The sequence below is a fragment of the Lissotriton helveticus genome, chromosome 5_1 (assembly GCF_964261635.1).
Source record: "Lissotriton helveticus chromosome 5_1, aLisHel1.1, whole genome shotgun sequence".
Lineage (NCBI taxonomy): Eukaryota > Metazoa > Chordata > Amphibia > Caudata > Salamandridae > Lissotriton > Lissotriton helveticus.
This window is the reverse complement of record NC_136065.1, coordinates 2,141,763,064-2,141,790,083: the sequence shown is the minus strand read 5'-3', so window position 1 is coordinate 2,141,790,083 and position 27,020 is coordinate 2,141,763,064. Positions and strand designations below refer to the sequence as shown.

Below are 27,020 nucleotides of genomic sequence, written 5' to 3'. Positions count from 1 at the left end.
CTTCAAATCTCACTCGTTCTTTTGCATTGTTTTTCCTAGCTCCTTCTCATTATCTCACCCAGTCTGTCAAACATTCTCTGTTGAGCACCATCTACATTTCTGGCCAGAAGTCGTAGCCTATTTTTCTCTCGTTCTATTTCACCCCCGTATCTTTTACTCACTTGTTATCACTTTCTAGCTCATTCTGTCAGCTTCGTCCTAGTTTTATCCATACTCCTTACTCTGGTCCTTCTCCCTTTCGCGTGCTCTTTCCTCTTCTCGGTTGTTCTCGCTTTCGTCCTAGACTTATACGCTCTCGCTCCCCAGTTTTTCTCTAATCCCCCCTTTTTCAGACTCATCTTTCATTCTTTCTACATTTTTGTTTCTCCTTTATTCCTCGATTTTATATTTCTCTCTCTCTCTCCTGCCACTTTGGGCGGTGCTACGATTTAAAGAAACACAACTCTAATAGTTGCCTTCAGTCTCATCTGTTACTAACTCAGAACTACAATTACTCCTGGGGCTTTAGTTTGAGTTGCAGATGCGATTCCTGTAGCCGAGAAAATAGTTTTCTTCTCCACGGGGAAGGACAGACAGAGAATGATTTTCCTCAAAACGAAAGTGTGAGCAGCTTAACACTGAAGAGGGCAAACACCGAGAGATGTAGGGTGCCTGCCAGTGTTGACGACTTTGGAGCTGGGGAATCAGGTTCGAGTTCTGTGTCGGCTCAACATGCTGTGATTCTAGCCAAATCCCTTAATCTCACTGTGCCTACCAAAAAACAAGCATTTGCAATACAATAGGTCTCGCATTTATGTTTAAGCTATTAGCATTGTAAATGACAATGACTTTTATTTATGTTTTAAAATACAAAAATAAAAGTCATTGTCATTTACAGTGCCAATACCTTAAACTGGCGTAAATGCGAGACCTATTGCATTGCAAATGCTTGTCTTGTGCACTCCTCACCCTTGCTTGCTGTGTTGGATTTTGTGTTTGTGTGTCAGACCTTTTGAGTCTCCTGTTTATCTTTGTAATGTTCTGTTGTGTAACCCTTTTCTCTTGTGACGTCACTGGTGCTATTGTACAGCGCTCTGACACCTTCGGGTAATGTCCCCGCTTTATAAAAATGCATTAAATAAATACTATAAAAATGCCCTGCCTGGGATTCAGAGTGCTGCTGGATCGCGTCTGTCTCTTTAAAAGAAGCCCCGCCCTCTGTCCTACCACCCGTCAGTCAGGATGCTGTAACCAATCAGAGCCCCCCGTTACCCGGAAGCGCACGCTGGGCTTCGGCCTACGGTGCAGCACCGGGTGCTGTCAATGTTACCATTGGTTGGAGAATACGTCTCGGTAATCGCTCTGTTCTCCCGTTGGCTGAGATCGGCGTCCGTCTTCTGCAGGCTCCGCCTCCTCCTAAGGGCGGCCGAGGGTTTGGTTGCGCAGCGCGGAGGAGACGCTGCCCTTCGGGGGATGGAGGGTGAGGAGGGCCGGGGGGCGTGAGGGGCGTGAGGAGCGTGAGGGGGGTGAGGGGCGTGAGGGGGGTGAGGGGGGTGAGGGGTGAGGAGGGCCGGGGGGCGTGAGGGGAGTGAGGGGTGTGAGGGGCGTGAGGGGTGTGAGGGGCGTGAGGGGTGAGGAGGGCGGAGGCGAGAGGCAGACAGGAGGGGCAGGAGAGGGTTTGAGGGGGCAGGAGAGGGTATGAGGGGGCAGGAGGGTGTATGAGGGGGGCAGGAAAGGGTATGAGGGGGCAGGAGGGTGTATGAGGGGGCAGGAGGAGGTATGAGGGGGCAGGAGGAGGTATGAGGGGGCGGGAGAGGGTATGAGGGGAGCAGGAAAGGGTATGAGGGGACAGGAGGAGGTATGAGGGAGCAGGAGAGGGTATGAGGGGGCAGGAGGGTGTATGAGGGGCAGGAGAGGGTATGAGGGGGCAGGAGAGGGTATGAGGGGGCAGGAGAGGGTATGAGGGGGCAGGAGAGGGTATGAGGGGGCAGGAGAGGGTTTGAGGGGGCAGGAGAGGGTATGAGGGGGCAGGAGAGGGTATGAGGGGGCAGGAGAGGGTATGAGGGGGCGGGAGAGGGTATGAGGGGGCAGGAGAGGGTATGAGGGGGCAGGAGAGGGTATGAGGGGGCAGGAGAGGGTATGAGGGGGGCAGGAGAGGGTATGAGGGGGCAGGAGAGGGTATGAGGGGGCGGGAGAGGGTATGAGGGGGCGGGAGAGGGTATGAGGGGGCAGGAGAGGGTATGAGGGGGCAGGAGAGGGTATGAGGGGGCAGGAGAGGGTATGAGGGGCAGGAGAGGGTATGAGGGGGCAGGAGAGGGTATGAGGGGGCGGGAGAGGGTATGAGGGGGCGGGAGAGGGTATGAGGGGGGCAGGAGAGGGTATGAGGGGGCGGGAGAGGGTATGAGGGGGCGGGAGAGGGTATGAGGGGGCAGGAGAGGGTATGAGGGGGCAGGAGAGGGTATGAGGGGCAGGAGAGGGTATGAGGGGGCAGGAGAGGGTATGAGGGGCAGGAGAGGGTATGAGGGGGCAGGAGAGGGTATGAGGGGGCGGGAGAGGGTATGAGGGGGCGGGAGAGGGTATGAGGGGGCGGGAGAGGGTATGAGGGGGCGGGAGAGGGTATGAGGGGGCGGGAGAGGGTATGAGGGGGGCAGGAGAGGGTATGAGGGGGCGGGAGAGGGTATGAGGGGGCGGGAGAGGGTATGAGGGGGCGGGAGAGGGTATGAGGGGGGCGGGAGAGGGTATGAGGGGGCGGGAGAGGGTATGAGGGGGCGGGAGAGGGTATGAGGGGGGCGGGAGAGGGTATGAGGGGACGGGAGAGGGTATGAGGGGGGCAGGAGAGGGTATGAGGGGGCGGGAGAGGGTATGAGGGGGCGGGAGAGGGTATGAGGGGGCGGGAGAGGGTATGAGGGGGCGGGAGAGGGTATGAGGGGGCGGGAGAGGGTATGAGGGGGCGGGAGAGGGTATGAGGGGAGCAGGAGAGGGTATGAGGGGGCAGGAGAGGGTATGAGGGGGCAGGAGAGGGTATGAGGGGGCGGGAGAGGGTATGAGGGGGCGGGAGAGGGTATGAGGGGGCGGGAGAGGGTATGAGGGGGCAGGAGAGGGTATGAGGGGAGCAGGAGAGGGTATGAGGGGGCAGGAGAGGGTATGAGGGGGCAGGAGGGTGTATGAGGGGGGCAGGAAAGGGTATGAGGGGGCAGGAGGGTGTATGAGGGGGCAGGAGGAGGTATGAGGGGGCAGGAGGAGGTATGAGGGGGCGGGAGAGGGTATGAGGGGAGCAGGAAAGGGTATGAGGGGACAGGAGGAGGTATGAGGGAGCAGGAGAGGGTATGAGGGGGCAGGAGGGTGTATGAGGGGCAGGAGAGGGTATGAGGGGGCAGGAGAGGGTATGAGGGGGCAGGAGAGGGTATGAGGGGGCAGGAGAGGGTATGAGGGGAGCAGGAGAGGGTATGAGGGGAGCAGGAGAGGGTATGAGGGAGCAGGAGAGGGTATGAGGGGGGCAGGAGAGGGTATGAGGGGACAGGAGAGGGTAGGAGGGGAGCAGGAGAGGGTATGAGGGGGGCAGGAGGGTGTATGAGGGGCAGGAGAGGGTATGAGGGGGCAGGAGAGGGTATGAGGGGGCGGGAGAGGGTATGAGGGGGCGGGAGAGGGTATGAGGGGCGGGAGAGGGTATGAGGGGGCGGGAGAGGGTATGAGGGGGCGGGAGAGGGTATGAGGGGGCGGGAGAGGGTATGAGGGGGCAGGAGGGTGTATGAGGGGGGCAGGAAAGGGTATGAGGGGGCAGGAGGGTGTATGAGGGGGCAGGAGGAGGTATGAGGGGGCAGGAGGAGGTATGAGGGGGCGGGAGAGGGTATGAGGGGAGCAGGAAAGGGTATGAGGGGACAGGAGGAGGTATGAGGGAGCAGGAGAGGGTATGAGGGGGGCAGGAGGGTGTATGAGGGGCAGGAGAGGGTATGAGGGGGCAGGAGAGGGTATGAGGGGGCAGGAGAGGGTATGAGGGGAGCAGGAGAGGGTATGAGGGGACAGGAGAGGGTATGAGGGGAGCAGGAAAGGGTATGAGGGGGCAGGAGAGAGGGTATGAGGGGTCAGGAGAGGGTATGAGGGGGCAGGAGGGTGTATGAGAGGGCAGGAGGAGGTATGAGGGGAGCAGGAGAGGGTATGAGGGGGGCAGGAAAGGGTATGAGGGGACAGGAGAGGGTATGAGGGGAGCAGGAGAGGGTATGAGGGGAGCAGGAGAGTGTATGAGGGGGGCAGGAGAGGGTATGAGGGGACAGGAGAGGGTATGAGGGGAGCAGGAGAGGGTATGAGGGGGGCAGGAAAGGGTATGAGGGGGCAGGAGGAGGTATGAGGGGGCGGGAGAGGGTATGAGGGGAGCAGGAAAGGGTATGAGGGGACAGGAGGAGGTATGAGGGAGCAGGAGAGGGTATGAGGGGGCAGGAGGGTGTATGAGGGGCAGGAGAGGGTATGAGGGGGCAGGAGAGGGTATGAGGGGGCAGGAGAGGGTATGAGGGGGCAGGAGAGGGTATGAGGGGAGCAGGAGAGGGTATGAGGGAGCAGGAGAGGGTATGAGGGGGGCAGGAGAGGGTATGAGGGGACAGGAGAGGGTAGGAGGGGAGCAGGAGAGGGTATGAGGGGGGCAGGAGGGTGTATGAGGGGCAGGAGAGGGTATGAGGGGGCAGGAGAGGGTATGAGGGGCGGGAGAGGGTATGAGGGGGCGGGAGAGGGTATGAGGGGGCGGGAGAGGGTATGAGGGGGCAGGAGAGGGTATGAGGGGGCAGGAGGGTGTATGAGGGGGGCAGGAAAGGGTATGAGGGGGCAGGAGGGTGTATGAGGGGGCAGGAGGAGGTATGAGGGGGCAGGAGGAGGTATGAGGGGGCGGGAGAGGGTATGAGGGGAGCAGGAAAGGGTATGAGGGGACAGGAGGAGGTATGAGGGAGCAGGAGAGGGTATGAGGGGGGCAGGAGGGTGTATGAGGGGCAGGAGAGGGTATGAGGGGGCAGGAGGGTGTATGAGGGGGCAGGAGGAGGTATGAGGGGGGCAGGAGAGGGTATGAGGGGACAGGAGAGGGTATGAGGGGAGCAGGAAAGGGTATGAGGGGGCAGGAGAGAGGGTATGAGGGGTCAGGAGAGGGTATGAGGGGGCAGGAGGGTGTATGAGGGGGCAGGAGGGTGTATGAGAGGGCAGGAGGAGGTATGAGGGGAGCAGGAGAGGGTATGAGGGGGGCAGGAAAGGGTATGAGGGGACAGGAGAGGGTATGAGGGGAGCAGGAGAGGGTATGAGGGGAGCAGGAGAGTGTATGAGGGGGCAGGAGAGGGTATGAGGGGACAGGAGAGGGTATGAGGGGAGCAGGAGAGGGTATGAGGGGGGCAGGAAAGGGTATGAGGGGACAGGAGAGGGTATGAGGGGGGCAGGAAAGGGTATGAGGGGGCAGGAGAGAGGGTATGAGGGGGCAGGAGAGGGTATGAGGGGGCAGGAGGGTGTATGAGGGGGCAGGAGGAGGTATGAGGGGGCAGGAGGAGGTATGAGGGGGGCAGGAGAGGGTATGAGGGGACAGGAGAGGGTATGAGGGGAGCAGGAAAGGGTATGAGGGGGCAGGAGAGAGGGTATGAGGGGGCAGGAGAGGGTATGAGGGGGCAGGAGGGTGTATGAGGGGGCAGGAGGGGGTATGAGGGGGGCAGGAGAGGGTATGAGGGGAGCAGGAGCAGGAGGAGGTATGAGGGGAGCAGGAGGAGGTATGAGGGAGCAGGAGAGGGTATGAGGGGGGCAGGAAAGGGTATGAGGGGACAGGAGAGGGTATTAGGGGAGCAGGAGAGGGTATGAGGGAGCAGGAGAGGGTATGAGGGGGGCAGGAAAGGGTATGAGGGGACAGGAGAGGGTATGAGGGGAGCAGGAGAGGGTATGAGGGGAGCAGGAGAGGGTATGAGGGGGGCAGGAAAGGGTATGGGGGGACAGGAGAGGGTATGAGGGGAGCAGGAGAGGGTATGAGGGGGGCAGGAAAGGGTATGAGGGGACAGGAGAGGGTATGAGGGGGGCAGGAAAGGGTATGAGGGGGCAGGAGAGGGTATGAGGGGGCAGGAGGGTGTATGAGTGGGCAGGAGGGTGTATGAGGGGGCAGGAGGAGGTATGAGGGGGCAGGAGGAGGTATAGGGGGGCAGGAGAGGGTATGAGGGGACAGGAGAGGGTATGAGGGGAGCAGGAAAGGGTATGAGGGGGCAGGAGAGAGGGTATGAGGGGGCAGGAGGGTGTATGAGGGGGCAGGAGGAGGTATGAGGGGGCAGGAGAGGGTATGAGGGGGGCAGGAGAGGGTATGAGGGGGCAGGAGAGGGTATGAGGGGGCAGGAGAGGGTATGAGGGGGCAGGAGAGGGTATGAGGGGGCAGGAGGGGAGCAGGAGAGGGTATGAGGGGGCAGGAGAGGGTATGAGGGGGTATGAGGGGTGCAGGAGATGGTATGAGGGGGGCAGGAGAGGGTATGAGGGGGCAGGAGGGTGTATGAGGGGGCAGGAGGGGGTATGTGGGGGCAGGAGGAGGTATGAGGGGGCAGGAGGAGGTATGAGGGGGCAGGAGGAGGTATGAGGGGGCAGGAGGAGGTATGAGGGGGCAGGAGGAGGTATGAGGGGGGCAGGAGAGGGTATGAGGGGGCAGGAGAGGGTATGAGGGGGCAGGAGGGGAGCAGGAGAGGGTATGAGGGGGCAGGAGAGGGTATGAGGGGGTATGAGGGGTGCAGGAGATGGTATGAGGGGGCAGGAGAGGGTAAGAGGGGGCAGGAGGGGGTATGAGGGGGCAGGAGGGGGTATGAGGGGGCAGGAGGAGGTATGAGGGGGCAGGAGGGTGTATGAGGGGGCAGGAGGAGGTATGAGGGGGGCAGGAGAGGGTAGGAGAGGGTATGAGGGGGCAGGAGGGTGTATGAGGGGGTATGTGGGGGCAGGAGAGGGTATGTGGGGGCAGGAGAGGGTATGAGGGGGCAGGAGAGGGTATGAGGGGGCAGGAGGGTGTATGAGTGGGCAGGAGAGGGTATGTGGGGGCAGGAGGAGGTATGAGGGGGCAGGAGGGTGTATGAGGGGGCAGGAGTAAAGTAAAGAAAGTCCACATTTGTAAAGCGCACAATCACCCGTAAGGGTCTCTAGGCGCTGGGGGGCCGTCGGGAAGATTAAGCGAGCTATTGCCCAGAGTCACATGGTGCTGGGCTAACCTGCCGCCGGAGCCGGGGATCGAACCGTGGTCCCCAGATTCCAGCGTCAGTCGCCCTGGCCGCGGCGCCACACCTCAGGAGGGGAGCAGGAGAGGGTATGAGGGGGCAGGAGAGGGTATGAGGGGGTATGAGGGGTGCAGGAGAGGGTAGGAGGGGGGCATGAGAGGGTAGGAGAGGGTATGAGGGGGGCAGGAGAGGGTATGAGGGGGCAGGAGGGGTGCAGGAGAGGGTATGAGGGGGCAGGAGAGGGTATGAGGGGGTAGGAGGGGAGTAGGAGAGGGTATGAGGGGGCAGGAGAGGGTATGAGGGGGCAGGAGAGGGTATGAGGGGGCAGGAGAGGGTATGAGGGGGCAGGAGGAGGTATGAGGGGGCAGGAGAGGGTATGAGGGGGCAGGAGAGGGTATTAGGGGGCAGGAGAGGGTATGAGGGGCAGGAGAGGGTATGAGGGGAGCAGGAGGGCTGAGAGGTAGTGAAGGAGGAGGCAGGGGAGGTAATGAGGTGAGTAGTAGGGGTGAGAGGCAGAGAAGAGGGGGCAGTAGAGGGTATGAGGGGATCAGGAGGGCTGAGGCAGAAGAGGGGGCAGTAGAGGGTATGAGGGGATCAGGAGGGCTGAGGCAGAAGAAGGGGCAGGAGAGGGTATGAGGGGAGCAGGAGGGCTGTGGCAGAGAAGAGGGGGCAGGAGAGGGTATGAGGGGCGCAGGAGGGCTGAGAGGCAGAAAAGAGGGGGCAGGAGAGGGTATGAGGGGAGCAGGAGGGCTGAGAGGCAGGGAAGGAGGAGGCAGGGGAGGTAATGAGGTGAGTAGTAGGGGTGAGAGGCAGAGAAGAGGGGGCAGTAGAGGGTATGAGGGGATCAGGAGGGCTGAGGCAGAAGAGGGGGCAGTAGAGGGTATGAGGGGATCAGGAGGGCTGAGGCAGAAGAAGGGGCAGGAGAGGGTATGAGGGGAGCAGGAGGGCTGTGGCAGAGAAGAAGGGGCAGGAGAGGGTATGAGGGGCGCAGGAGGGCTGAGAGGCAGAAAAGAGGGGGCAGGAGAGGGTATGAGGGGAGCAGGAGGGCTGAGAGGCAGGGAAGGAGGAGGCAGGGGAGGTAATGAGGTGAGTAGTAGGGGTGAGAGGCAGAGAAGAGGGGGCAGGAGAGGTTATAAGGGGGAGCAGGAGGGCTGAGAGGCTCTGCTTTGTGTTAAATGTTGGGTTTGTAGGTGGGTGTGTGTTCGCTTGGCTTTTGGTATCCTGATGCTGTATTCATTTTTATGTGAGGTGCATCCTGAATTCGTGGCCCTATATAGCCACAGCATGGTTTTGTGATTACGGAGGGGAAGAAGGTTCCTTCTGTGTACTGTGACTGCAGGACGTTGTTGCTGCAGGTCAGGTGCTTTCTGGATTTAGGTGTGGAAGTTGCTACGCCGATGGCTTCCTGGGCTTGTTGCTCTGTGTATACACTTTGCTAGAGGTTGTGTGTGTCAAGGTTCTGACTTGGATTTGTATGCCGGTAAGCAGTGTGTGTCTGGACGTTTACTTGTGAGAGGATTGCTATGGTTTGTATCTGTGTGCGAGATTAATGTATTGGGGTTTGTGAGTTGCTTGTGTTTTGTAATTGTGTGTGGGATTGTTTCTATGATTTGTACCTTTGTGTGAAGGGACGGTTTGTAGTTGTGAGCTCTATGGCTGTTTACGAGGTGACTATTGGTTGTAGCAACCAAGGTTTTGTATGTCTGTTGGGTTTGTAGCTTTGATTGATTGGTTTGCACTTGTCCATGATGAGATGTCGTGGGTCTGGTGGCTATTGTACAAAGTGTGTACGTGAAAGTCCTGCGGCTATATGCGACGCACTACTCTCACTGGTGTCATGTGGCTATGTGCTATGGTCCTGGTGGCTGTGCTATGGTCCTGGTGGCTGTGCTATGGTCCTGGTGGCTGTGCTATGGTCCTGGTGGCTGTGCTATGGTCCTGGTGGCTGTGCTAGGTCCTGGTGGCTGTGCTATGGTCCTGGTGGCTGTGCTATGGTCCTGGTGGCTGTGCTATGGTCCTGGTGGCTGTGCTATGGTCCTGGTGGCTGTGCTATGGTCCTGGTGGCTGTGCTATGGTCCTGGTGGCTGTGCTATGGTCCTGGTGGCTGTGCTATGGTCCTGGTGGCTGTGCTATGGTCCTGGTGGCTGTGCTAAGGTCCTGGTGGCTGTGCTAGGTCCTGGTGGCTGTGCTATGGTCCTGTTGTGGTGTTGAGTTTGTAGTAGACTGTTTTGAGACAATATAAGAACATAACTTTTCCCTTTCAGACTCTGTGCTGGTGGCTCTGTTTCCTGAAACGTGCAATCTGGGATGAAGCTGTTCGTATCAGCAGTGTGCACAGGGCACAGATATTGCAGTCTTTCATAGCTTTCTTGCGGATCAACCTGTGCACACCCAGTGTGACCGAGCTCCATCATGGCATTTAGGAGGACAGACGGTGTCTCCATAATCCAAGCACTTGCAATGACTGTGGCAGAAATCCCTGTCTTCCTGTACTCAACATTTGGACAGGTGAGATACATTTGTAATGCTAAGCCTTCCCGCTCTCTCTGTTCAATAGTTTTTGTCTTTGCAGTGGTTAGGAAAGGCAACCTAGACTAACACAGGAGTGTTTGGGTCTTTGATGGTGTCGGAGGCTTTGCGCTTGCTTCCTTTTATAATTTCTCTGGTTCTTGTTCAAGTAGATTGTATTTATCATGATTACCCTTCGACTTTAAGTTACTGATCTACTGTCAGAATTAATGCCTCTAGAGTTTTCCCACATTTGGGGCTATGTTTGAAGAAACACGGTCTAAGCTTCACAGACATATTGATAACATGCTTTGTAGTGTTCTGCTTTCTTGGCCTATGTGTTGTCCTTTTTCGATTTGTTGCATGGATGCAATTTCCGATCCTTTATTTGACCATGAGTTCACTCTCAGTCTTGGTGAGGTTCTAATTTGTGTCATTCTTGCGACATGCTTTTTAATTTTTTCAGCTTGTTTGATTATTCTCCCTGTGTTAATGGTTTGTCTGTTCCTCATCTTTCTGCTCGCTCTGTCTGCCTGTTCTGTGTTTGACTGTTCTTTGGTCATGCGCACTTTCTGAGTCTGCCTGCCTACCTGTGCTTTGTGTCTGCTCGCCCAAACTCACCTGCTGTGTCTGCCCGGCTTCGCTTTCTGTGCCTACTTGGCGGTCTACCTGCCCATGCCCGCTCTGTATGCCCATGCTGGCCCTCTGTCTAGCTAGTTGCACTTGCTGTCTATGTCTGCTTGTCCATGCTTGTTCTCTGTTTCTGCTTGCTAATGGGCAGATGGAGCATGTGCTCTCACTGCTCATGTCCCTCTCTGTGCCAGTCTCTGTCTTCATGTTCTTACTTTTGTACCCACTCCCTTCACTTCTCTGCAAACTCTCTCTACCTGTTCTAATACGCTTCTGCTTTCTCTCATTTGCTTGCTTATTTGATGGATTTCCTGGTCTGTCTCCCTACTTTCTATTTCTTTTCTCTTGTGTACTTCTTCCCCCAACATCACCCATGCTCCATGTTGCTGTCTCCCTTGTGTTCTTGCCCCTGTATTGCTGTCTTCCTTGGGTGCTTCTCCCTGCATCTGTGTTGCTCTCTTCCTCAGGCTCACCACCCACTCCCCCACCTCTGTTGCCCCACAATCTCCGCCGTTCTTTTAAAAAAAAAAAAAATTGCAGATTGCTGCTGGCCCTTCACAAAAGTACTTTTGCACACTTAAAATAAGGGAAACCTGTCCTTTTTTTCCTTTTGACTATACTTAACTGCATTGCCTCAAGGCACTGACATAGCCAATGGGCCCTAATGGTGAGATCTGCTTTAGTTTAGTTTTTTACACTTCTTAGTCTGCATACTGATGTTGTCCTGGCTGCGGGTGTGCCAAGCACAACTAGAGATGGTGAGCTTATCTGCAAGATAAGCAGTGGTGCTGATCATGATGGCTTTGTAAATTATGCATCTGGTTTTGACGATGGTGTGCGCTCGCAAGTGGGCCAATGTAGTTCCATCAGGACATGAGTAATGTGATCATATTTTCTCAGGTCCTGGACGTGACGTGCTGCAGCATGTTGGGTGCCCTTGAAAAGTGCCAGAAGGGCTTTACTACCATCCAGATGCAAGAGTGTGAGGGCTTGAGCAGAAGTTCTGAAGAATAAATAGTTACACTTTCTTTAAAATGGAGACATAACACCAGTCTGTCTTTGTGTTTTTGGTACTGTGTTCCTTGTGGGTGAGGTTGGTGTCCAGAGTGGCAATCAGTGAAAGTTTGCGTTTGAAGCCGTCAAGGTTCACATCATGAGCCAAGTTTGTCAAATAACAGAAATGATGGCTTGGTTGGGCTGCACGTTCGGTCTGTATGATGTGCAGGCAGGCTTCAGGCATTGAATATCTGAAGCAGAGGAGACGTTTAAGTTTAGTTGTTTACTGTAGAAAATGTTCCCTTTCTGCAGGGTCACCCTAGATTTTCCACCTTTTGCTGGACCCTATATTCTTGCTGGTTGCAGAATTCTATGCACTTTACACCGCTAACCAGTGATAACGTGCTGGTTCTCCCCTATTCAACACGGTGGAATTGTTATACCCCCGGACTCTCATGTCTAACTTAACCTATTTAGGGTACACAGGGGCCTGTAAGTTAAATGTCACTAGTGGACTGCAGCACTCATTGTGCAATCCATTACAGTGACTGTGCAAACATGACTGCAGGCCTACCACTTGTTGCCTGGATGTTGTTGTTTTAAGCTGCAAAATCAACCTGTCCAAATAACCCCTTTCACAAGTCGAAACCGTTATTTTAAATATTTATAAGTCACCCCAGCGTCTGCCTTATTGCCCATAAGGCAGAGAGCCTGGTATTTATAAGTAGGACATACAGACATTTAATGTTAAGCATGCCCTTGGAGTGAAAAACCCCAAAGCTATTATCAATGCAGCAAGGCTAGCTGTACCTTAGGAGAACACTGTTACATTATTACATTTAATCAATTTCGGTTAGGAAAAAGCTAGAAAAATAATTAAACTACTGTTTTTGATAGTTATTAAAAATCCAGTTCACCCAACAGTGGGAGACCTCTGGAAACGGGGTACCATTTTGACGTTTGAGCAGCTTAGGACACAATACGACTTGGCACCTACGGAGCGCTTCAGATACATGCAAATACGCCACGCCCTGGGGTCACTTATCCAGCCTGGTGCTGACATACCCGAATCCACTCCACTTGAGGATAGGCTTCTAACCGAACACATGCCCAAAACAGCGACCTCCTTCGTATATCGTAAGATAATTAATAACTTACCCGACCCAACCTTGAAACTAAAAGACTCCTGGGCCAATGAAGTAGGGGAGTTAGATGAATCAGATTGGCAGACTGCGCTTTCATCCCCCGAGAAGTAGCTATACCCTCCAGACTTAGGCTTGTACAACTGAAAATACTACACCGTGTGTATTACACTAGGGTCACTTTACACGCAATTGGGAGAGCCCCACATAAATATTGTTTACGAGGGTGTGGGGAGGAAGGATCATTCTTTCACACCATCTGGGACTGCCCCCTAGTGGCCACGTATTGGGCCAAAGTCATGAGGACTATGTCACAAGTGGTGATGGTATCGATAACCCCGGAACCTAGATGTTGTTTATTGAACATCTGGGAACCAAATGATCTAACACATTCCACTCAGGATTGGATGACATTAGGTATAATGTATGCTAAAAGGAACACAGCCAAATTCTGGGGATCACCAATGGTGCCAGCGGTCAAAGATTGGTGCAGCGATCTAGACTTTGCAATGGTGGCGGAGAGGACTGTATACCTGAACCGGAAATGTCCGCGAAAATGAGTCAGACTATGGGGTGCATGGAACGAGTACAGGGGTTATTTGTGCTAACTGCCGGTGTTAGATAGCGAGGATGACTCTGAGTGAGGGGGGAGGGGACATGTGGATCCTAAGCATTGTATTGGGTACTTTCATTGCCATACTGTTTTATTTATATATATATATACCTGTCATATCTATTCTCGAATTGCATATTTCATGTGATGATCTCTACATACGCACTGTACGGCTAATGTATACCCTATGTTTTCCTCAGTAAAATAATAAAAACTGTTTAAAAAAAAAAAATCCAGTTCAATGGCTAGGTCGAATTATTGATAAATATTAATGATATCTTTTTTAGAAGGTTATCTTTTCCCTTCATAAACCCTCTGGAGGCCCATTTGCATTTTTTCTTCCACTTCTGGCACGCAGTATTTAGTGTTTGGGTTTGAAGTGCCTCCCGAGGGCAAACAATAACCTCCTGAATGGGCACACGGAATATGCTCGGCAGGACTGTGAACATCCTTTTTGACAATGCAGTGTCAAATCCTGCTTAATCAGTCTGCTAGTTTTGGATATAACGCTTCGCGCACACTTCAAAGAAGTCTCCCTTATTACAGGCAAATGTTAGCTGATACCTGGGCAGGGCCTTTCCTTTGTAAGGAGCCATGCAGGCTCCAATCGTAGTGTTTCGCGTTTTGACATTAGTGTTAAATTCTACTGGAGTGTTAGATCCTGTTTGATAGACCATCTGGGGTTTTGCATACAACACTTATGCACTTTGAAAGGTGAGAACAGAATGCCAAAACAATGCTTTTGTATGTACTGTCTGGTTGCTGGAAACCCTTATTTTTCTGCCAGACCCCTGTCTCTGGGTTTATTGAGGGTACAGTGACCACCTTGAAACTGTATTTTTGTTTTGGATGTGGGAGGAAATTAGGATTACCAAAGTACACCCCTGCCCCGCCTCCCCAGCCCTAGAAGACCAAGATTAGTGTGGCCAAAGACTCCTGCCATCTTGGAAATGCCCAAAGTGCGTTGGGTCGACCCTGAGAACCTGTACCCTGTTAGGACATGCCCAGGGGTCATTGCCACTTACTAGCTTGTGCTGGCCATAAATGTGGCACCCTCTTCATAATACTCCTCAACTTGAGGAAGATCAGAAGAGCGCTGAACCTGCTGTCTTGAAACTGAGAAGAGACCTGAAAGGACTGAACCTGTTCGTGGGTTACAGAGGTCACAAGACTGACCTCCTGTTCATGTTTCAGGGATACAACAAGCTGCAAGAGGCCTTTCCTGCAACTGCTCAGATGACCATTGGCAACTGGACCCTGCAGTCTGGCAACCCCATGAGTGCTCAAGTGTCTCCCATGGAGCACTTTATTCTTCTTGATGTTATTCCTACTTAAAACTTTAAAAATGCCTGTTCCTTTATTGGATTTATGTCAGTTTGGTGTTATTTTGTTTTTTTAATCTTATTCTTTTTTTTCTTCAATTTAGAATGTTTATTGTTTGCATTTTTTACTTTATTACTGTTCTGATACTGCATAAATACTTTGTACGTTGCCCTAAGTTAAGCCTGTCTGCTCTGTGCCGTGGCTACCAGGGGTTGAGCTCCGGTTAATTTAGTGACTTTAAGGGGTCACTCTGACAAGGGTTGTGATCACTTCTTGAGGTGGGGAGTCGTCCACCCCCTGAAATAATCCAGTTTCTTACATGTGTAATCAGCCTGTCGGTGAATCTTGATATTGTTATCTGTGAATAGAGCACTAAGCGACTCCGTGTTAAGATTAAAATAAGAGGGGACGGGATGGTACCTTGGGATACTCTGCAGGAATAGGGATAATTTGGGACTTGGAGGTGCCCATGTTAACAAACTGGTGTTGGTTGGAAAGATAGGATTCCTCTCACTCAGACCTCTGTCTCTGCCTGTTCTCTCTTTGCTCACTCCATTAGTTCCCTGCCAACTTCCTTTACCTGCTGTGCGTGTCACTCAGCCTGCAGAGGGTGTGGTTTGCTGATGTTCTGGGCACCATGATTTGCTCTCTCTGTTTCCTTTGACCATCTCATAGCTTGTTTATGCTCTTCCCTTTTCTACTTACTAATATACTTACTAATATGCCCACTTTTTGCAGTCTGTCTTCTCTCAGCTGAGGATGTCTCCAGGCCTTCGGAAAGTGCTGTTTGCCACAGCTCTGGGCACGATGGCGCTTGCTCTGGCTGCACACCAGCTGAAGCGTAGACGGCGTAAGAGGAAGCAGATCACCCAGGAAACCGAGGGGGTGAAGCCACTGGCCATCCCAGCACCTGGGCTGCATGCACGACGGGGCTCCTCCGTGAGGAAAGGTGAGGAGACGGCTTTGAATTGGAGGGATCAACACTTCGCCTCAGCAACTAGAGTTCAAGTGATGGGGGTGAGTGGTGCATTGGGGGATGGATGGTCCTTATTCCGAACACTGCTGGGATGGATGAGCCCATGTGATTCCTGTCACAACCCCTTTCAGAGGGCCCCTGGGCAAGCAGGAGTTACTGGGCTCAGCTGTAGGGGCTCAGGCATTTTACTCCTGATGTCCAGGGGCCCGGCCAACTATGGATTCTGGCAACTGGGCCAAGAACCCCTTCAGCACTTGACTCTCAGGGAGAGCGTAGTCTGAGCAGTGCAAGGCTCCTTCAGGCGAATGGGATGGACACAGGGAGGTGGACACGGGCTCACAACTGAAAATGCACTATGTCTACTGCTAATAACACAAAGGGCAATTCGACATCCAAAAACAATTATACAGTCCCGCTGAGGTTGGCCCTCTAGTGTTTCAGAGGCAGTTCTCTGTGTTCCACTCTCTCCTTGCTCTAGTGGTAGTGGGTATTCTCTATTGACTATAAGTACCAACCAGGGTAAGCCCCACCAGTAGTCAGTCTCAAGAGTCCACTCCAACTCTCTTTTAAAGTCAAAAGTGTTCCATTGTGGAGGCATTATGTAGCAGGCAAGTTCGCCTGGGGCTGAATTGGCTTGAATTCAGTCTCACCTGCGCCTGCAGGATCGAAGTGCTCTCCCTTCTCCAGTATGTCCAATCAGCTTACATGAATGCAGGTATACACCAGTCTGTCTGAAAGGGTTTTATCTATCCCCTCATATCTCATCATTCCGGCTGGGTTGCCCAAAATGGGACCAAATATAATACACTGTGTTGGCATCGCTCAAAAGGCTGATATATGCTAAATCTCAGTTTGGCTTCAATGGCTCGTGGTTTACTGGGTATAGTTGTGGGCACAAGGGTGGGTATATACGATGCCATGGCTCTGGATTCTAAGACTGGTTTATGTTGGGTATCTGTTTGGCTCCCAATGCTGGTCGTGTACTGCTTGTAGAGGAGGGTCCTAGGCCTGGTGTATACCAGGTGTTGTTTTTAGTGCTACAGCTGGTGTATTCCTCAAATCAGTTTGGCTCCAAAGGCTGGCATTGTACTATGTATTCATCTGGGGACTGGGGCCAGATTCAAAATCTGTCATCTATCTAATGGTTGGTTTGCTTGCAATGACTGGAGTGTGCTGAGGGTTGTATATGTCAATCTGAAAGATGAGGACTGTATCCTCTGGGTTAGTAACTGTTTTTCAATTCCTTGAAGGTTATCCCAGCCGAAGGCAGCAGAGCCCGAACAGCAATGACACTCTGAGTGGCATTTCTTCCATCGACCCCAGCAAGCATTCCAGTTCATCGCACAGTCTGGCCTCGGTAAGATAGAAGGTGATTGACTTCAGAGCTCCCCAACCACCTCTCCTGGATGAGGGGCGGGCACTGTTGGACAGCCTAGGATTGATGGGGGTAAGGGTTTGAGGGAGGTGAAAGTGAACAACCATGAGATCGCCCAAAGGTATACTTTCCTATAACCCTAGAACTGACTATCAGGATTTAACTTCATCAAGATTGTGTTTGAAACCCTGCAGGGGTGATTGTCCACAAACCTGCCCAGGGCCTGACGCTGCCTCATGGTCTGCAGTGTTATTTATGCAGAGTCAAGGGGAGAGGAGTTGGCCTAACGGCTAAGGCGATCGACCTCGAATCTGGGGAACTGGCTTCTAGTCTCGGAAATGACGCTCAACATCCTGTGAATCTGGGCAAATCACTTAATCTCCCTGTGCCTAACACAAATGAACGTGTCCTAAACTGTGCTATGTAAAGCGCTCTGATACCCGATTCGGGTCAAGTTCGCGCTGTATAAAACTCTGTTAAAAAATAAAATTTAGGGTTTTTTTCTGCGCTGCTGGCGCTGTGCCTTGTGAGTGAGCACCTGAACATGACATATAAATATTAGTTCACTAATGGGCACACGTTTGTTCATGGGGTTGTGGGAGAACTGTGTGCCCTAGTCCAGGCTCTGCCAGCATGGATCAGGGAACCCTAACTTCATGCCCGTGATCAGTCACTAACGTGTCTGAGGCATGAGACCCTCACCATCATTTTGTTAAACTTGAGGAACAAGTGCTGGTCCTGGTGTAAATCTCACTTACTATGGGCTGACCTAGGTGTGGTCTGTTGTGGGAGTTTTCCCAGCATGCTTACTTAGGAAAATTAGCCTGCTGTTAAAAAGCGATCATGTGATAGGCTTCTCTAGAAGAATATTGATTATTTCCTGGCAGTTGTATTTCCATTCATTTAAAGCACCTACCAGCTGTGTACTAACGAGTGTGTGTAGTGGCGGCTTGCCATACCTAGCCAGGTGGTTCTTAAAGCAATGTAGGCCCGTTTGATACTGTGGCTGATTGTGGCCTTTAATTTGACCTTACTTATGCCTGTCACCATGATATATTTTGTCATATTTTATTAAACTGGTGCAAAAGTACCGCACACCAACAGCCTAGCTTCTGCTTGGATATATTTCTTTTCATCAATGCCAGGGACCTTTCCTCATGTTCACCTCCATGCTTTACTCTCCAGTTAAATCACTGCCGCTCTACTGAACCCTCACTGCCTCATCCCAGCTTCACTTAAGAGTTACTTAAATGTTTAATGTCTATATCTTTTATGCTAACCCTAAGGCCAGCCTCGAAACCTCTCCTCTTCCGGATACACATGTAAACTCTCTTGATGCATTTTAGACTTTGAGTCAATATTGTCAATTGCCTTTTCTCTCTGAATGAATCCTGGGACTGTCTCATCTTTTCCCTGGTGTTTCGTATTCACCCATGGCAGTCTCAGACATGTTCTCTTCAGTGCTAGTAGAAGGCTTTGTTTGTACGGTTTCCTTTCACAGTTTCCCGCTGTCTCCTAGGGCATCTTTTTGAGCTTCTCTGTTCTAGATGATTTCATTTGTCCTGTTGATTAGCAATATCTTGGTGGGTTAAGCGTTTGCCAACAGGACTGTTTTTACCATTTCTGTTGCCAGCATTATTCCCAACGGTGTTACTATCCTGATGAACATGATCTGTACCATGGGGCGTAAAGGAGCCCCCACAGCCCCTGTGATGCAGTGGGACAGGGTTTCTTGTTTTGGAGGGGGGCCCCCTCACCCTCTGAGCCATGCCTTGCAGAATACATGCAATGGGATGAATAACAAATAGTTAAATGATTGGGAAAGCCACTCTGCTTTCCCAAGCAGGCCCCTGCAATGTAGGGGACCCCCATTGAGCCCATCCTGCAGAGGGCCCCCATAATTTTCCTTTACGCCACTGATCTGTACCTAAGATCCTGGGAAACGGCTTTGAACTTTGGGAGCAGACCCTCTTTGTGCAGATTGGAAGAGGAGGTGCTCTAAAGTGTCCATAAGTCGTGGACTGTGTTTTTGGTACTTGCGTAGCCTGCAGGACCGTTGATCAGTCTGCCGTGGAGAAGCAGAAATGTAGTGTATCGTGTGAGGCTTTATTCATCAGATGACCTGAGCTACAATATGTGCAATTCCTGCAGAGGACAAGACCTCCCAAGCTGGGACTGTAGATTTCAAACGGATCACAACTCATCAAGAAGATCGTCAACAGGCAACTAACCCGCTACCTCGAGGAGAACATCATCCTGGACTGTGCCACTCTGGGTTCCACAGCACCGAAACTGCCCTCATCGGCACCACCGACGACATCATTGTCCCTGCTGGACAATGGAGAAACCGCGACCCTCATCCTCTTGGACCTCTCAGCCGCCTTTGATACCGTCTGCCAGCACACCCTACGTACATGCCTCCACAACGCAGGGATCTGCGTCAATGCCCTGAAATGGACCACTTCCTTCCTCTCCAGCAGAACCCAGAGTGTCCGCCTCCCGCCTTTCCGATCCAAAGCCTCAAGATGGTGTACCCCAAGTATCATCCCTCAGCCTGACACTCTTCAATGTCTACATGGCACCTCTCACCCACATAGCCCGATCGCACGACCTCAACATCATCTCCTACGCCGACGACACCCAGCTGATCCTCTCCCTCACCAAGGACCTCTCCAACGCCAAAACCAACCTCCACGAAGGAATGAAGGCCGTCTCCGAATGGATGAAGAACAGCCGTCTGAAGCTGAACTCGGGCAAGACGGAAGTCCTCATCCTTGGCTCCACCCCCTCCGCCTGGGATGACTCCTGGTGGCCGGCCTCACTGGGAGCAGTACCGACGCCCACCGACCACGCACGCAACCTGGGGTTCATCCTCGACTCCTCGCTATCCATGACCAAGCAAGTCAACGCCGTCTCATCCTCCTGCTTCAACACCTTCTGCATGCTCTGCAAAATCTACAAGTGGATCCCCACCGAAACCAGAAGGACGGCCACCCAGGCCCTCGTCAGCAGCAGACTGGACTACGGCAACGCCCTCTACGCAGGCGCATCAACCAAACTCCTGAAACGACTACAACGCATACAGAACGCCTCATCCTCGACATCCCCCGCTACAGCCACATCACACCCCACCTGAGAGATCTGCACTGGCTCCCCGTCAACAAGAGGATCACCTTCCTGTCCTACTTAAATGCTCTTTCGTCAGTCTCCTGATGCGATCAACTTCTTCTCATCGGCCAACTATGGTAATAGGCACCCCATCATACGGGTTTTTGTTTCTGCCGGATGTAACTGGGCAGAGCTGTAGTTCCAGCAAACTGTTGTCCTGGAGAGGTATCTTTGTACAGCTGTATTTACCATTTTTGTCAATCTATGCTTTAACCTGATTCATATTCTTCAATTGTGTGCTCATGTGTAGATGACAGGTGTGTAATGACATACTTTATCAATGCTACCGCTGTGCTATCTTGGTTTCCTGTATTCTAATGAAAGAAATGCAATAAAACATATTTTAAAAAAAACCAAACAAAACAAGAGGATCACCTTCAAACTCCTCACCCACGCTCACAAGGCACTCCACAACACCAGACCAGCATACCTCAACAGACGACTCACCTTCTACACCACGAACCTCCAGCTACGCTCCGCTGACCTCGCCCTCGCCACCATCCTCTGCATCCAAAGAGTGACCACCTGTGGCAGATCGTTCTCCCACCTCACCGCCAAGACTTAGAACACCCTCCCCATCCACCTGCGGCAGACCCAGGACCTGCTGACCTTCAGGAGACTTCTCAAAACCTGGCTTTTCGAGCAGTAGCAGCACCCCCTCCTCCCCCAGCGCCTTGAGACCCTCTTGGGTGAGTAGTGCACTTTACAAATGTTTGTTTTATTGATTGATTGATTGAACTCTCATTGACTTTTCACCAGTCCTCGGTATATACCAAAGTCGCACTTGTACACTGCCCTCCTTTTTCGTGACCTGCCTCTGATATGTTTGAAGGTTTGCAGCCCTCAGCGGTGACCTTCAGTACACAAAGAGTAAGCTGGCTGGAAGCTGCATCAGCTCCGTCCGTCTCATTAACACGACCCGATGATAAAGCCAGGCTAATAAATGATGGATATGAAGTGGTAGTACCACTCTTCAGAAATACACTGAAAGTACAATTCAGGCCCCTCCTGATGTCTTCTTTGAAAGTTTGGCATGGCAATTGTGCACTTTTTCCTCTCTTTCTAAATCCATTCTTTAAAAGTCCCTTCAGAAAATATCAGTTTTAAAATGAAACTTATGTATTTTTTCACTTCTCTCTGACCAACCAAAATCATTATTCTGGAGGAAGCTGATCTGTGACATTGGGATGTATGACATTACATCGCATGCCTTTACAATGCGGTTTTTACAACGCAAACCTTTACAACGCATAGCGCTTTGGGGTGCTGGATAGTGAATAGTTTAATTTACTATTCCAACTCCAGTCCCCGTGGACACTAGGGAAGGTGTTGGATAGTAAATTTAACTTATTCCCTATCCTAGAGCGCCCCCCAGCGCAATACGTTGTAATGGTTTGCGTTGTAAAAGTTGCGTCGTAAAGGCACTGCGTGGTAAAAGTTGCGTTGTAAAGGATGTTTCCCGTGACATTGTGCTCCATCTGGCAGGCAGTAGTTCTACCCAGTCTGTGGATCGATGCACATGACTAAGGACCCCTTCTGTATATGCTCATTGTAAATGTCCCTTTTAGTGGCGGCTATATTTGGCAGACTGTCACTGTGCATGGCTTTCCCGCTTATGAGCTGTTGACGAAACAACTTTTTCTCCATTCTTCTATTAGATTTGTTGCAAGAGGCAAGTAAAAGCCGACAGGTCCTTTAAGAGCAGCATAGCAAAGGCCCTGCCATCTTGGATCACCTGATTGGACAGGTTAATAAGTCTGAGCTTGTGGATCTGGATGTCCCTAGACGAACCCACTTCGCCCCCTCCCTCGGGGAACTCCACTGGCTCCCTGTGCAGAAAAGATGCCAGTTCAAGCTTCTGACCATGCAATACAAAGCCCTACACAACGGCGGACCCGTCTATTTGAACCACCTCCTGAACTTCCATCAGCCCACCAGACACCTCTGCCCGGCATTACTTTCTCTAACCCTGACCCAGCGCATCCGACATAGCCCATGCGGAGGTCGCTCCTTCTCCTACCTAGCAGCGAAGAAATGAGACGAGCTACCCTTTCATCTACGCACCTTCACATCTCTTACAGAGTTTTGAAAGGCCCTGATAACCTGGCTATTCGGTCCAGGTTTGCAGCCCTCAACTTTTACCTTTTAGTACATAAACAGTAAGCTGGCTGGAGGCCGCATCGGTTCCAACTGGCTCATTAACACTACCTGACGCTCACCTCAGCCAGTTTCTGGGGCAACACCTTGCAGAGGACCAAAGATGATTCCTAATGCACTCATTTGCAGATGCCCCATGAGATTGTGAACCTGTAGCTTAGGCCCACATTTAGGGTTGTCCTCGGTTACCAGTGCACAGTCTTGCTGAAGTTAGTGCATCAGAAAACAACACGCATGACTCTTATCAAATTGAATGTACAAATCTTCGACCCATTAGTCATTTTCTTTGCTTAAAGACATAATTCAGTTGTTGAGTGAATGTAATCTCATTTAGTTGGGCTGCTAAATGGTTCTTGTCTGTTGGCCCCATTGTTGCACTGTTTCAGAAGTGACTGCTTACCCAAAAGTTGCCTTTAGATTGCACAAAAATAGTGTATTGAAACTAGGGTTCCCAGACAAAAATACCAGCAATCTGCTCACGCTTTAAGATTCTGCAATGGCCAGGACGTGTTTCTAAAGTAGAACTCTATTTGATATGTTTGTATTTGTTTTTAACATGGCCTATCTGCCTTTGTTCACGTTAATTAACAGTCCGGGGTCGTTAGGGCAGCCATAGAACAAATTTGAAAGACTTTTCTTATTAAAATTACTTTAGTAAGTACTGATAAGGGGAAAAAATATCGGGGATAGGTGATTTTTCTAATGTTTGTACTGGCAGAACATTACAAATCTGTTCATGCGGTATAAAACCAGCCAGGTGCCAACCATAAAGAGTTGATGGCATTTAAGGACTGAAGGGTTTGCTTCCCATGTGGCCCTTGCTAGTATTATGAACATTCATATAAATAGGTGACTGCTCCATATCAATGGGGTATGAACTGTGCAGTCGGTAACGTTGACAATGCATCCCGTTTCTGACTTGATTGTCTAGATTATTATGATTTAGTATATAGAAATTTGCGTTTGCACCTTGAGCACAACGCTGGTACTTTAAGCAAGATCCTGTCTTTCATTACCTTTGAAATTTAAAGCTGTGAGCTATGTTGCTGCTCATTTTATTAACTGTGCCACTTACTCTTGTATTCACTTTGAGTCTATACTTGGGCTTCATTGATAAAGGGGACTTTGCACTTTTACTAACTAGGAGGGTAGTGTCCGCACTAGATATTGGGTCTGGGCCGTCCTATTATTGCCCCTCGTTTAGAAGTCTATTCATTATGTGGGAACTTATTTAAGCAATTGTGTTCTAATATTATTATTATGACACATTTCGACCAATACGTGGCCTTGTTCACGACCAAGGCAGTGCAAAAAAGTTGCATGTATATACGCAAATGAAGGACTAACATACAAATAATGCCCTTCTCTGGTGTCAATGAAAGTGGTGGTATGCACACCGTTCATTTATTTCCTTGTTTAGTCCATAAATCGTTACTCATTCTTATCAGTTCGCGTGCGACACTAGGTAGTGCCATGCCCTGAGTGCACCATTTTTAAAGTACAGCCATGTGGGGAGCGTCTGGACGACGCTCCACTCCCAGACGCACAGCGCATGTCTGGATACCAGATTCAACCTTAAATCATCCATTTTGTCCTCGTTAATGTTCGTCATGTTTTATCCATAGTTTTACCATATTTTTCTTCTTTATATTAACCATTCCACAATTGAAAACGAATTGTATTTAAGAAACTTCACGTATAAACTTGTGCCCATCCAGGCCTCCTTGTAAATACGATCCAATACAACAGATAGCGTAAAGCAGCAGTTCTTTATTCCAACCCAATGCATTTCGGGCCTTTCCCAGCCCTTCATCAGGGGTAACTGAAAGTCAACAATAACATGAATTATTTTACTATATGTATCTTTTTATAAAAATAAAATTGCATTCATATTGATTTAACATTGCGCATATAACGTTTTGCATATAATATAATACTAAGCTATTTCTTCTATTAACCCAATTCGTATTCAGTGATCATTCCCCGTTAATCAAAACAAATAACTTGCATGAACCTAGTGAACCTGGGTAAAATATGTGTATATGTATCTTTAAAATCAGACTTTGTTTCTGGCAAACATGCATTATGCCCTTCAATAGAAACGAGTAACCGGCAGTTCAAAAAGCGTTCTAATTACATTTCCATCCCCGGACTCATACTTTAGGCTGCTCGCGTTTTTCCCAAACTTACTATCTTCCCTCGACTGTTCTTATCTATCTCTCCCAACGGGCGTATCCCGCCGGCGTAAACTCCTTTGCCGCTCGGCTACTGACTGCCTTTCGCCTTATGAGGGATTATTGAGCATCAACATATTAAATGCATGCCTGCTTAAATTGTAATCTCCTACTCCTTACAAGAGCAAACTCATCAGGTTCTTATTCTGCCTGTTTAACTTCCTCGAAAACCCAACCCGATTTAAATTGTATGTGCTCCACCCACATCCCGTGCAACTCCCGATACTCCTAGCATCAATTACGGAACTACAATACCCATATTGCAACTGGTCCCCTTGTGAAAACAATATGCACATAAAACGTAAATGTATCTTGTTAACCCTAGTCATGAAATATTACATTTATGTATATATTCTGCTGTGTTGCTTCCATTAGATGGGCACAAGTTTATATGTGAAGTTTCTTAAATACAATTCGTTTTCAATTGTGGAATGGTTAATATAAAGAAGAAAAATATGGTAAAACTATGGATAAAACATGACGAACATTAACAAGGATAAAATGGATGATTTAAGGTTGAATCTGGTATCCAGACATGCGCTGTGCGTCTGGGAGTGGAGCGTCGTCCAGACGCTCCCCACATGGCTGTACTTCTCTGGTGTCGCCATCTTGGAGTTGTGTTACATATCTAAAGGACAACAAAGATCAAGTTTGTGTCCCAGCAACATCATGGAGTAATTAAAATATGTTCAAATATGTTAAAAAATAACAAGCTGGAATGAGCGGGTGTCCTGTTATAAAACAATTGTACACAGCTTGCCGTTACACCCTGCCTTGTTGTATCAGGACATATACTAGTTGGTCTATTGTAGATTCCCATCGAAGGCAGCATACAGACACGTATCGGGCCAATGGCATGTGAGCAGCTCAGATACTGTGACAGACAAGGAAAGGAAGACCAGAGGTGAGTAGCCCCCCCAAACTACAAGTTAGGAGTCTCGCAAACATTAGAAAGGTGTTGATGTTGACATACATTCTAACCAAAGATAATACAAAATGCCTTGTGTTGCAGAAAAGACATGCAGTCCTAGTGGGCCCACCTAAAGTCCAGAACCTGTGTTTTAGATATAATGTCCTAATATATCAGACTCATCAGCTTCTTGCCCCAAACTCCTATATTTTGTTCAGATGTATATCATGGTGCCTCACAGTACTTTCCGATCCAGTCCTGGCATGGAAGTTCGAGGTTACACATGAGCCTCGTTGAATGAGAAATAATAATGATCCATTGCTGTCATAGAAGCCTAACTTTACACCAGCATCACAAATGCGTCCATACGCGACGGTCCAGCCAATATAGCCCAAGTGGGCACATTTAGTTATGACGCACACACAAAGTCTTATCTGAATCTTTGAGCTGCTGGCATGCTGAGCACGAAGAAAATGGTATGGGGTATAGACCAGCCAGCTACATCTTCATTCTCCTCCATTGACAAGAGCCCCTTCTCCTCCTAGACATAAACATAGTGATACAAAACAAATTAAAATAGTCCTTTATCATGGAATAACAAAATAACAAACAAACACAGCCATCATGCCTATTGAGCGCTTGCTATATTCATGCCCCATCTCTGGACTGCTTCCCTACATGGATTCTCAGCTCCTCTTCAATGTTTAATTCCCCTGGGGTTTTGGTTTCCAGGATATACCTCGATTCCTTGCTTCTCAGCAATGCACTGTTTCTCCCCTCTAGGACCAGTTCTGTTCAAATAGATGGAATCTTAGTGAGTCCAGTTGCTAAAATGATATTCGGCAAAATGGCTTATAACTGTATAGTGTTTATCCTTGTTGGCTATGGCTCTCATATGCCCTAAGATCATTTTTTTACAGGACGAATTGTACTATCAACGTAACACTTATTACAGGGGCATTCCATGGCATGTACCAAAAAGTTGGATTTGCATTTTAAAAATGTATCTTTTTTTTGTAGTACCCATGCCAGAAGGAACTGAAAAACCCCTTTGTCACTATTTTTACAGGTCTTGCCTTTCTTCTAGTGGAACAAACCTAAGGATTCTACTTTTTCTGTGTATAATCTTGGGTCTATCCCCTAATGTATTCTTCATGATTTTATCACATTTCCATATGTCCTAATTTCTTTCTAAGATGCTTTTTCACTTTTTTAGATTCCCTATTGTACATTGAGCTGAAGCTTACTTCCTCCTTAACTGTCTCATCCCTTTTGCTGTGTTCGTTCTATAGCGTGAAATCCCTACCTTTCTCGTGCACCCTCTTGACTGCTCTTCTCAACACCCATTCTAGATATCCTCTTTCCCTGTATCTAGTTAGCCTGCATTCCTGTTCTTTCTCGAATGCCTCATTCAAACTACAGTTTCTCCATTCCCTTCAGAGGTTCAGACTGACTACTAAGAGTATGAAGGATGCTATTACCCGCAAATGGTTTCCACACTTCTAGCTGCACATCCAAGAAAAGAATTTCTTTGCTAATCTCGTGTGAACCTCCGATTGTAGTTATTCTCATTTAGTCTCCCCACAATCTGATTTCTAACTCATCAGTCCAGTGTCATAGAAGGAAACAGTCATCAGTGTAGCGTATCTATCACACAGGAAGGTCCGAGGAGGTTTAGAGACTGACAAGGGTTAACTCCCCTATTTCATGTATGTGCCACAAAAAAAGAAAGGAGAAACCCTTGTGTCTGTAAAATATTGCTATCTTAGCTGAACACTTAGCTGTGATGGAATATTCCTTTAAGAGGACAATTTCC

At 50.1% G+C, this 27,020-nt stretch overlaps 1 protein-coding gene across 3 annotated transcripts in view; it reads left to right on the top strand.

Moving 5' to 3' along the window:
* The first annotated feature begins 1,344 nt into the window (after positions 1-1,344).
* The window catches only part of MIGA2 (mitoguardin 2), a 147,297-nt gene continuing 121,621 nt past the window's right edge, over positions 1,345-27,020 (top strand). For all 3 annotated transcript variants that reach the window (XR_013595150.1, XM_078646266.1, XM_078646265.1), the window contains exons 1-4: positions 1,345-1,459; positions 9,437-9,680; positions 15,123-15,333; positions 16,611-16,717. Coding sequence is in view for 2 of the 3 variants with exons in the window: in XM_078646266.1 (XP_078502392.1) it covers positions 9,585-9,680; positions 15,123-15,333; positions 16,611-16,717 (414 nt within the window). In the remaining variant the exon portion in view is untranslated. The remainder of the gene's footprint in view (positions 1,460-9,436; positions 9,681-15,122; positions 15,334-16,610; positions 16,718-27,020) is intronic.